We start from the raw sequence: 12,700 nt of genomic DNA on the forward strand, positions 1-12,700 counted from the left end.
CGTTGCACCTCCCCTTTTCCTGATCTGTCATTCAGATAATAGTCTGTCTCTCTGTTTTTACCACCAAAGTGGATAACCTCAGATTTATCCACATTATACTTCATCTGCCATGCATTTGCCCACTCACCTAACCTATCCAAGTCACTCTGCAGCCTCATTGCATCCTCCTCGCAGCTCACACCGCCACCCAACTTAGTGTCATCCGCAAATTTGGAGATACTACATTTAATCCCCTCGTCTAAATCATTAATGTACAATATAAACAGCTGGGGCCCCAGCACAGAACCTTGCGGTACCCCACTAGTCACTGCCTGCCATTCTGAAAAGTACCCATTTACTCCTACTCTTTGCTTCCTGTCTGCCAACCAGTTCTCAATCCACGTCAGCACACTACCCCCAATCCCATGTGCTTTAACTTTGCACATTAATCTCTTGTGTGGGACCTTGTCGAAAGCCTTCTGAAAGTCCAAATACACCACATCAACTGGTTCTCCCTTGTCGACTCTACTGGAAACATCCTCAAAAAATTCCAGAAGATTTGTCAAGCATGATTTCTCTTTCACAAATCCATGCTGACTTGGACCTATCATGTCACCTCTTTCCAAATGTGCTGCTATGACATCCTTAATAATTGATTCCATCATTTTATCCACTACCGATGTCAGGCTGACCGGTCTATAATTCCCCGTTTTCTCTCTCCCTCCTTTTTTAAAAAGCGGGGTTACATTGGCTGCCCTCCACTCGATAGGAACTGATCCAGAGTCTATGGAATGTTGGAAAATGACTGTCAATGCATCCACTATTTCCAAGGCCACCTCCTTAAGTACTCTGGGATGCAGACCATCAGGCTCTGGGGATTTATCGACCTTCAATCCCATCAATGTCCCCAACACAATTTCCCGACTAATAAGGATTTCCCTCAGTTCCTCCTTCTTACTAGACCCTCTGACCCCTTTTATATCCGGATGGTTGTTTGTGTCCTCCTTAGTGAATACCGAACCAAAGTACTTGTTCAATTGGTCTGCCATTTCTTTGTTCCCCGTTATGACTTCCCCTGATTCTGACTGCAGGGGACCTACGTTTGTCTTTTCTAACCTTTTCCTCTTTACATATCTATAGAAGCTTTTGCAGTCCGTTTTAATGTTCCCTGCAAGCTTCCTTTCGTACTCTATTTTCCCTGCCCTAATCAAACCCTTTGTCCTCCTCTGCTGAGTTCTAAATTTCTCTCAGTCCCCGGGTTCCTGCTATTTCTGGCCAATTTGTATGCCACTTCCTTGGCTTTAATACTATCCCTGATTTCCCTTGATAGCCACGGTTGAGCCATCTTCCCTTTTTTATTTTTACGCCAGACAGGGATGTACAATTGTTGTAGTTCATCCATGCGGTCTCTAAATGTCTGCCGTTGCCCATCCACTGTCAACCCTTTAAGTTTCATTCGCTAATCTATCCTAGCCAATTGGCTCCACATACCGTCAAAGTTATCCTTCTTTTAAGTTCTGTACCATGGTCTCTGAATTAACTTTTTCATTCTCCATCCTAATGTAGAATTCCACCATATTATGGTCACTCTTCCCCAAGGGGCCTCGCACAACGAGATTGCTAATTAATCCTCTCTCAGTTGCTGATCACTCCAAAAGTACTTCATTGGCTATATTGAGACGTCCGGTGATCGTGAAAAGCGCTATATAAATCCCAAGTCTTTCTTTTGAATATACTCAACGACTGAGCCTCCACAGCCCTCTGGAGTAGCTAATAACAAAGATTCACCACAGGTAAGGTCAGGTAACAATCCAGAGATTATTACCTTTGAGGTTCTGCTTTTTAATTGGGATCCCAACTCCTTAAACTCTCTCAGCATAACCTCATACCTGGTTCTACCTATGTCATTGGTTCCTACGTGGACCACGACAACTGGATCCTTCCCCTCCCACTCCAAGTTCTTCTCAACCCGCGAGGAGAAAAAAATTTCTCCTCATCTCAGTCCTAAATGGCCAACCCTTTATTCTGAGTCTGTGACTTCTGGTTTGGCCAGTCTAGATGTTGATTAAAGTCCCTCATGATTACTCTATTACCCTTTACATGAGTTTCTAATTTCCTGATTTATTCTCTGCCCTACATTACAACTATGGCTTGGGGGCCTATAAACAGCTCCCAATAATGTTTTCTGCCCCTTGCTGTTTCTTAGTTCCACCCAAACTTCTTATTTTTTGGAGCTAAGATCCTTTCTCTCTACTGTCTTTATCCCTTTCTCTCTACTGTTTTTATCCCATCCTTTATTATCAGGGCTACCCCTCGTCCTTTTCCAATATCCTGGAATATTTAGTTCCCAACCTTGGCCACTTTGTAACCATGGCTCCGTAATGGCTATTAGACCAAACCTATTAATTTATATCTGTGCAATGAACCTATTTTGTTGCAAATGCTTGGCATTCAGATATAGTGCCTTTAGCTTTGACTTATTTTTGTTCTTCCCTGATGTCACCTTCGTCACTAAAGCCTTATTACATTTGTTACTTTCTCTTCCGTTCCTGACCCACTCTGCTTATTTTTACCCAAAACTCTACTCTGCTCTAGAGCCTTAGCATTTCTCTTGATGCTTTTAAATGTACACTTTCCTGAAATCTCCCACTCCCTCACCCCCTTCATTAGTTCAAAGCTCTGTCTACTGCCCTAGTTTAAGTGGAGCCCATCCCAACAGAATAGCTCCCGCTTTCCCCAGAACTGGTGCCATGCCGTATGGACTGAAACCCCTTCTTCCCACACCACTCTTTGAGCCACGAATTTAAACCTCTAATCTGACTGTCCCGATGCCAATTTGCACGTAGCTCAGGTAACAATCCAGAGATTATTACCTTTGAGGTTCTGCTTTTTAATTGGGAACCCAACTCCTTAAACTCTCTCAGCATAACCTCATACCTGGTTCTACCTATATCATTGGTTCCTACGTGGACCACGACAACTGGATCCTTCCCCTCCCACTCCAAGTTCTTCTCAACCCGCGAGGAGATATCATTAACCCTGGGACTGGGTAGGTAACACAACCTCCGGAACTTCCGGTCACAGCTGCAGAGAACAGAATCTATCCACTTGACTTTACTGTCACCTACCACTACCACATTCATTTTTACTCCCCCCACTTGAACGGCCTCGTGTATCACAGCGCCATAGTCAGTTTGCACATCCTCCCTGCATCCATACAGGTAGCAAGTACTTCATACCTGTTGGACAAGGACAAGGGCTGAGGCTCCTCCATGCTCCCTAGGTAAATGGCGGAAGCACATGGTGCTGATTCATTCAGATTGAAATGAAATTTCTTTCAGAAAATAATATTTTTGGATAGAGTAATGAGTAATTTGAGACAAAGTGGTAAGTGCAGTATACTTGGGAGGAACAGCTGACATGGACCCAAGATTCCCAAAGTTTCCATCCCGGGCAGTTTCTTCACCTCATGTCTGGGTTTGCTGTAGACTCATTGAGAGAGATTAATTCCCGTCATTAGTCAGCATGTTTTATCATGCTACCAGGATGGACTATGTTACAATGGTGACTACATTACAAAAGTACATCAATGGCTGCAAAACACTTTGGGACGGTCTGAGGTAGTGAAAGGCGCTATAGAAAGTTCTTTCTCCTTTGGTTACAGTTAAGCAGACTACCAAAAGTCTCCATTCTTCACTGGAAGAGGCAGTGGCATTTAGATGGACAAACATTTCAAGTAATTCAAGTAGGTGAATGGCTATTTGATCTCCAAGAGACACGGCCATCTGCTGCTTTTGCTTCAAAATAACTACAGAGTAGCCGTTGCCACCTTGTCACCAAGATAAGAATCGGGCTTCAGTCCGCGCTAGTGAGCTTGATTGACAGCTGTGTCAATGAACATTCGACGGGGCAATGGATTAGCTGTACTCTTTAACGGAGAGCTCAGGGTCAGAATTCTACTATTACAGATTATACTGGGCCACACGCAAAGTTCAGCAGACAGTTTGCAATCAGCGTTTAAGCTTCACAGCCAACAGCTGCAGAGCTATTGAAAGAGCTATTGAAAGAATTGGTGCTAAGACCACTGTTGTTCACCATTTACATAAACCATTTGGACTCGGGAATCGGAAGCACCATTTCAAAATTTGTGGGGGTGTAGTTAATAGAGGAGGACTGCGACAAAATACAGAAAGACATTAATAAACTCACAGAATAGATGTGTAATTGGCAAATAAACTTCAATATAGGCAAGTGTGAGGTGGTGCATTTTGGTACGAAGAATAAGGAGGCCACATACCCCTTGAAAAATAAATGTCTAAATGGGGTAAAAGAACAGAGGGATCTCAGAATACAAATGCACAAATCACTGAAAGTAGCGACACAGATTAATAAGGCCATTAAAAAAAAATCAAACAGAGCACTCGGGTTCACTTCTAGAGGGATAGAATTGAAAAGCAGAGAAGTTGTGTTAAACTTGTATAGAACCTTGGTTAGACCACACTTGGGAGTAATGTGTACAATGCTAGTCTTCATATTATAATAAGAATATCGAGGCACTGGAGAAGGTGCAAAAAAGATTTACTAGACTGATACAAGAACTGAGAGGCTATACCTGTCAGCAAAGATTGAACAAAGATTGGGGCCCTTTTCTCTAGAAAAGAAGATTAAGAGGTCTGATACAGGTCTTTAAGATTATGTAAAGGTTTGATAGTCTAGAGGTAGAAAAGATGTTTCCACTTGTGGGAGAGACCAGAACTAGGGGCCATAAATATAAGATAGTCACTAATAAATCCAGTTGGGAATTCAGGAGAAACTTCTTTACCCAGAGAGTGATTAGAATATGGAACACGCTACAACATGGAGTAGTTGAGGCGTCTAGCAGAGATGCGTTTAAGGGGAAGCTTGATAAACACATGAGGGAGAAAAGAATAGAAAGACATGTTGACAGTGTTAGATGAAGAAGGGTGGGTGGAGGTATGTGTGCAGCATAAACACAGGTATGGACCTGTTTGTGTTGCAAATTATATACAATACTACATAAACTTCTTGTTGGCTTGAAAGTCTCGGTTTGGTAAGAGTGCAGATTCAGCCAAGTAGAATCACGTGGCAGCAGGCGACACATTTCAATAGCTTGTAAACTGATCAAGGGTTCTCTCTTATGATCGCTAGGTCTCACTACTGTTTACTTAGATATTGGGCCAAAAGGTACTCTCTGGATTGTAGGGGGTGTGAAGTCCTGGTGATGTTACTCCACAAAAACATCTAGCATGCAAACCTATAAATATGGCATTCATAAATGCAATATATCACACAGCGTTAAACAGGGAAAAGCCTAATATTTTGGTTTTCCCATTGTGATCAAGTTTATGGTGCAAATAGTATAAATAGATTAATTATTATAAGCCAATTCCTTGCAACATTGCTGTTGCACAATAAGAAAGATAACATTTCTGTATCTTTATTTTCATATAACTGCCTCTGCTGATTTCCCAATTTCTAATTCTTTGGGCTAAAAATTAATTATAACCCTGTTTGAGGCGGTAATACTGCTTGGTCGCTAACTTTCGTGCCGGGCGATGTTTACCGCCTCAACCGCGATATTCACTTTTAGCGCCCCAAGAGGGGAGTGGAGCGCTAAGGGAAGCGCTCCACACTTCTCTCAGGGCGCTAAGCCTGATTACTGGAGCACTGTGGCGGGAGCGCTGCTGAAGTTCTGGCGCTTGGAAACTGGCATCCCAGCGCATAAAGGGAAGGTCAGCTGGACCACCCGAAAAGTCAAAGAAAAGCCCAGGCAGCTAAACCACAGTGTCCAGCATCTAGAAGAGATGTATTAATGTAAAATAAAATAATTTTAACTGCCCACCTTCTCCATGTCTGCTTTCCCTGTCGGAAGTAGCGCCAGGCACTACGACAGGCGAGAGCAGTCAAGTTCGCGACTGCGGCGCTACTGGGGCACTGCACACTCAGACATCACCCAGTGGATGGCGCTAGAGTGCGCAGTGCTAACTGTCAGCGCTGCCGGTAGACCACTGAAGGTCGCGGGAGGCGCTGCCAATGCAGCACTCGGGCAGTAAGGATTTAGCAGCCAGTTAGTGACTCTCTCGGGCGCTAACTGGTGGTGCTAAGCAACCGAATTTCTAGCCCTTTGTGTTTCCTTCATTCTGTCGTAGTCTTCCAATCCTTCATGTTCTTCACTCTTCTCTCTCACTTTAGCTTAGAAATGAGTGCTGGTAATATAGAAGTACTAAGGTTTAATGCATTTGTATGGAAGGCCTTTGTTTCCTATTTTATCAGAGCTGCTGGTTAGGGAGAATAAAGACATGAACTGTCCAGGACCTTAGCATATGGCCCTGCTTTTAAAAGAGGGAAGATTTGGGTCATGTAAAGCAGAGGCTGAGCAAGTCAGGTATGGAGCACTGGGCTAAGTCTGGTGGCAAGAGGAAAGGATGGGATTCATGTTAGACAAGAGCGGGTTGTACAGACTGGTAAGCAAGGCTACAGGGCAGCTCATAAAAAGCAGCACTTGAAGCCAGATCATCTATTAGTTTATCTTTAAATGATTGTTCTCCATATCAATCCAGAAATTTGAAGTCCAGGACTTGGCTATTTGTGATAAGATATTTATAAAATGACAAAACACACCACCAAAAATAATTTAAAATATAGTAAACGAAATTTAGAAGAGCAAAAAAAAGGAAGCATGAGTAAAAATAAAAATAGTCTTGTGGAATTCGTTCTCGGAATGACTCTATGATTGGCCTGTGGTGAGTACACGATCATGTGGTTAGCATGGGCCCTTTAGCAAAGCTGAAGGCAATAATAATACATTCTTATAGGCACAAAACATTTAATTGTATAGATAGATGTATAGCTATATAATACCCCAAAAGGTGCTTATTAATTAGGGAATAATGAATATGGCTTATTGTAAGTTAAGGATTACTTTGATTAGGAGAAAGTGAGTCTACATTTGTGGAACATATGCAAATTGAGGGCTACCAACTGAATTACTGTGTACAAATCATTTACATGGGCAAATATTCTTTGCAGTTAATTCAAGTCATCATTACCCAAACCATTGTTTATTAGATGAATGTATCATATCATCGAGTTTACACTTCATTCTTTGACCTCTTTTGATATTAATCCAGATCCACTGGTCCTGGTGTACACAGTTCCAGTTCTAGTGTAACTAGTCCTTCAGATGGCAAATAGGCTCGTTCGGCTGAAAACTAGACCTGTGAACTTTGTGAAGGATAATCAAGTACTTAGAGGAACAAACTAAATCAGAAGAATGACTTGCAGACTTTGTTGTAAAAGGTTTCTTAGCTGAAATGCAGTCTTTATCATAGCTCTGCCATACGAAAGACTTCATTCCTTGGGTGCAGCTATTTCTAGTTTCCAGTCATGCAACACAAAGTGACAGGAGACAAGGCATAACTGTGCCACAGACTTGACGTAAAAATACAAGCGACAGCATATGGTGCAGAAACAGGGTTGTATGTACTGGTACAGCATGGCTGCACGCCCGCTCACAGAAACCAGTACTTACAGCCAGATCATCTATTAGTTTATCTTCAAACGAGTGCTCCTCGGTGTCAATCCAGGAATTTCTATAACCTTCGATGAAGAGGTTAGATGCGCGATGCCTGAGGAAAGGCGAGAGTGAAAATAGGAGTGGTTGGGAATAAAGCCACGACTTTAGTGGTTACACTATCTTATCACACAACTGTTAGAGACAGCACTTGTACAATTTTGCTCCGCTGATAGGTCAGAGAACACGGGAAGGGGTAAACGAAGACCTCATTATCTTTATGGTAATTTCTTTAACTTTGTATTTTGTATTTACATTTCTCCACAATAGATAAATATGACTATGTCGGGTAGGTTCAGGCAATACCAATTACAGAAAATCTAGGCAGGTTATGCACCAAACATTTTCAAATCTAATCATTTTTATGTAACTAGTATGAAGTTATTTGTATGAAGCATTTATAGAGATGGCCTTGAAATTACACTGTGTGAGTGCTCAATGCATTCACATGAAACTCTTTTGATTGCCACTTTAAAAGTGGCATTAATTCTTGCTGATAGTCAAAGTATGGGGCTCCATTTTCCACATGGATGATTTTTGGCGCAGTTGAAGAGGTACGTCCAATTTATTTGTGGCCAGACTGCGCCAGAAAAAAAAAGTTCTGAGCTTCGCTAGAATTAACTTTCAATGTGGTGCAGCGCACATTGGCCTTAAGCTCTGTGCCAAAAACTAATGTTGCCAGGGTAACGAGGGGCACTCTGAAGGGCTGAGGCTGGGAATGGAAACTGAAGAAGGGCTGAGGCTGGACTGGAAATGGAAAATGATGCCGCTGCTATCCCGGGCCAAAAGGACCCCCGTCGGTGCCGCTCCTATCCCAGGCCGAAAGGCCCTCCGCTCCAGCCAGTGCCGCTCCTATCCCGAGCTGAAAGGCCATCTCCTGCCCCAGGTGCTGCTCCTATCCTGGGCTGAAAGACCCTCCCCTGCCCCAGGTGCTGCTCCTATCCCGAGGTGAAAGGCCATCTCCTGCCCCAGGTGCCGCTCCTATCCCGAGCTGAAAGGCCATCTCCTGCCCCAGGTGCCGCTCCTATCCTGGGCTGAAAGGCCATCTCCTGCCCCAGGTGCCGCTCCTATCCCGAGCTGAAAGGCCATCTCCTGCCCCAGGTGCCGCTCCTATCCTGGGCTGAAAGGCCATCTCCTGCCCCAGGTGCCGCTCCTATCCCGAGCTGAAAGGCCATCTCCTGCCCCAGGTGCCGCTCCTATCCTGGGCTGAAAGGCCATCTCCTGCCCCAGGTGCCGCTCCTATCCTGGGCTGAAAGGCCATCTCCTGCCCCAGGTGCCGCTCCTATCCCGAGCTGAAAGGCCATCTCCTGCCCCAGGTGCCGCTCCTATCCTGGGCTGAAAGACTCTCCCCTGCCCCAGGTGCCGCTCCTATCCTGGGCTGAAAGACCCTCCCCTGCCCCAGGTGCCGCTCCTATCCCGAGCTGAAAGGCCATCTCCTGCCCCAGGTGCCGCTCCTATCCTGGGCCGAATGGCACCCCCCCCACCGCCCAAGGAGCTGCTGCTATCCCGGGCCGAAAGGCACCCACTGAAAAAAATTCCAGTTTTGCACGTGATGATTGTGTTGTGCTGCGCACTTTCAGAGCTGCTTGTGAGTATAAAAGTCGGAGATGCTGCAATATGGATCATGGGACAAAGAACAGGAATTTTCAAGCAGATGAAACTGAGGCCCTGGTTTCTAGCATTGAGAGCAGATGACAGGAGCTTCAGAACAAAGGTCCAATTAAAGTAAAGCCCAGAGAAATGAACAAACATTGTGTTATGTATTAATGCTTGGGGGTCACCAGACAAATTGTAATGACTCAAGAGTTTGGCTACTGTAAACTCACTCAGGTGCAACTTGATCCATCTTTATTCCAGCCCAAGAATGCCAGCGTGACAAAGACACCCAGCTTATATACAGGTGACCAAGCACAAATGCCACCAGCGAACAGCCCGATGACCTCTGACCGCGGCGTCCTCTGGTGTCTGGTGACCCCCAAGCATTAATACATAACATCCCCCTTTTAAAATCTTAACAACAGTCTTTTTACAAATTAAGACGGTCTGGGATTTTCCTCTCACGAGTTGATCGTCTCAGTTCAACTTTGGCTCTGGGTGAACGTTCTGAGTCTGTTGAGACTGAGGGCTGAGTAGCCGATCTGATGGGAGAGGTCAAGATCACATCAGAGACTGAAGGTTCAGAGTCAGTAATGTCAGCAGAGTCCTCTGATGAGTGAACAATGGTTGGTTGGTCACTGACTGCATCTTCCTCACTCGCTTCCAGTTCATCCGTGTGCCGCGGTTTAACCTGGTCAAGGTGTTTCCTGCATGTTTGCCCATTCTTGAGCACAACAATAAACACTCTGTTACCCTCCTTGGCTGTAACAGTGCTGGCAATCCACTTTGGAGCTTGACCATAGTTCAGTACATAAACCGGATCGTTGACCGAGATGCCACGTGACACGGTAACATGATCATGACACTATTGCTAACTTCGACGTTTGTTTTCAACACGATCATTTAAATCAGGATGAACAAGAGAAAGCCTGGTCTTGAGATTTCTCTTCATCAGTAGTTGAGAGGAGGAAGCCCAGTAAGCGTATGAGGTCTTGACCTGTAACTGAGCTATATACATGACAACCGTCTCTGCAGTGAGCCCCGAGTTACACGTTTCATACTTTGCTTGATCGTTTGAACGGCACGCTTTGCTTGACCATTAGAAGCAGGTCTGAATGGAGCTGATCTCACATGTCTGATGCCACTGAGTTTCATGAACTCCTGGAACTCAAGACTAGTGAAACAAGGTCCGTTGTCACTCACAACAATGTCAGGCAAACCATGAGTAGCAAACATGATACGAAGGCTCTCAATAGTAGCTGTAGACGTGCTGGATGACCTAATAACACACTCTATCCACTTAGAATATGCATCTAGTACGACAAAAAAACATTTTTCCTAGGAACGGGCCCGCAAAATCAATGTGGATCCTCAACCAAGGTTTGGATGGCCACGACCAAAGACTGAGCGGAGATTCCGCTGGTACTTTACTTTGCTGCATGCAAGTATTACACTGATGCACGCATGATTCCATATCAGAGTCAATTCCAGGCCACCATACATGAGACCGAGCAATGGACTTCATCATGACAATACCAGGATGAGTGCAATGAAGTTCACGTACAAATTTTTCTCTATCTTTCTTAGGCATGATTACACGATTACCCCACAGTAAACAGTCTGACTGAATGGACAGCTCATCCTTGCGACGGTTGTAAGGTTTGGTCTCCTCACGCATCCATAGGTATGGCAGACCAATTCCCACTGAGTACACACCATTTCCCAACAATAAAATAGGGCCATGGCTGGTCCAGATCCTAACTTGTTGAGCAGTAACTGTAGATCTGCAGGTTGAGGCATCTCAATTGTGGGTGAGGGCAGACGACTCAGTGCATTGGCACAATTCTCAGTATCAGGTCTATGACAGATGATGTAATCATAGGCAGACAATGTCAGCGGCCACCTTTGAATGCGGGACGATGAATTGGTATTAATACCGTCGTTTTTCGCAAACAATGAAATGAGTGGCTTGTGATCCGTTTCTAGTTCAAAACGAAGACCAAACAGGTACTGGTGCATTTTTTTTTACCCCGTACACACAGGCCTAAGCTTCTTTCTCTACCATACTGTAAGCCCTTTCCGCTTGAGACAGATTTCTCGAAGCATACGCAACAGGTTGTAGCTTGCCCGATTCATTTGCTTGTTAGAGTACGCAGCCAACCCCACATGATGAAGCATCACAGGCCAATACAAGACGCTTACGCGGATCATAATGAACAAGCAACTTGTTTGAACATAGCAGATTCTTGGCTTTCTCAAAGGCTCTGTCTTGAGACGCACCCCAGACTCAGTTGTCGCCTTTTCTTAGTAACACCTGCAATGGCTCTAGCAAAGTGCTCAATCTAGGTAAGAAATTACCAAAGTAGTTGAGTAGCCCAAGGAACGAACGCAGCTCTGTCACATTCTGAGGCCTAAGCACATTTTTGATGGCCTCTGTTTTCGAATCAGTGGGCCTGATGCCATCAGCAGCAATCTTTCTCCCGAGAAATCCGACTTCCGGTGCCATGAATACACACTTCGAGCGTTTCAGCCTGAGTCATTCTTTGTCCAGACGTTGTAGGACTACTTCAAGATTGTTCAGATGTTCAGCAGTGGCGCGACCTATGACCAGAATGTCATCTTGAAACACGACAGTTCTAGGAACAGACTTCAGTAAACTCTCCATATTCCTCTGAAATATGGCTGCAGCCGAACGAATCCCAAAAGGACACCTGTTGTAGACGAACAGTCCTTTATGGCTGTTGATGCAGGTAAGTTTCTACGACGTGTTGACAAGCTCCTGGGTCATATAGGCAGATGTCAGATCCAGTTTCGTGACCGACTTTCCACCAGCTAGCATGGCGAACAGCCCTCAGTAACCGATACTGATCCTGTTTCGAAAATCAGTTAATCGTAACCTTGTAGTCTCCACAAATCCTGACAGTGCCATCACTCTTCAACACAGAAACAATGGGACTGGCCCACTCGTTAAACTCGACCGGTGATATGATCCCTTCACGCTGGAGTCTGTCAAGCTCAATTTCAACCTTCTCCCTCATCATGTACGGAACAGACCGAGCTCTGTGATACAGTCCTTGCATTGGAGTCTGCACCTTGGCTCCCGTAAAATTACCAATGCCCGGTTCAAATAAAGAAGGAAACTTTTTCAATACTTGAGCACACGAAGTATCATCCACCGAAGACAACATCTTGACATCATTCCAGTTCAGCTTGATTATCTCGAGCCAATTCCTGCCGAACAGCGTTGGACCATTACCTGGGACGATCCGTAATGGTAGCTCGTGAACCACACCGTCATATGACACCTCGATTGCTGCACTGCCGAGCACCGGTATGAGTTCCTTAGTCTAAGTACGCAACCTGGCATTGACTGGACTCAGCTTCGGTTTCGCAGCCTTTGTGTCACACAGCTTGTTGAATTTCCTTTGTTTTATTATCGACTGGCTCGCACCCGTGTCCAGCTCCATTGATACAGGCATGCCATTCAGCTTCACATGAACGACTATCGGCTAGCTCTTGCTCAGGAATGAA

General features: G+C 44.8%; 1 protein-coding gene across 5 annotated transcripts in view; it reads right to left on the minus strand.

The window, feature by feature from the left end:
• LOC139239218 (ryanodine receptor 1-like) overlaps window positions 1-12,700 on the minus strand; it is a 506,468-nt gene that overhangs the window by 105,527 nt on the left and 388,241 nt on the right. For all 5 annotated transcript variants that reach the window (XM_070867899.1, XM_070867895.1, XM_070867896.1 and 2 more), the window contains one exon: window positions 7,532-7,628. In XM_070867899.1, coding sequence (XP_070724000.1) covers window positions 7,532-7,628 — 97 coding nt within the window. The remainder of the gene's footprint in view (window positions 1-7,531; window positions 7,629-12,700) is intronic.

This window comes from Pristiophorus japonicus, chromosome 26 (genome assembly GCF_044704955.1).
Source record: "Pristiophorus japonicus isolate sPriJap1 chromosome 26, sPriJap1.hap1, whole genome shotgun sequence".
Classification (NCBI taxonomy): domain Eukaryota; kingdom Metazoa; phylum Chordata; class Chondrichthyes; family Pristiophoridae; genus Pristiophorus; species Pristiophorus japonicus.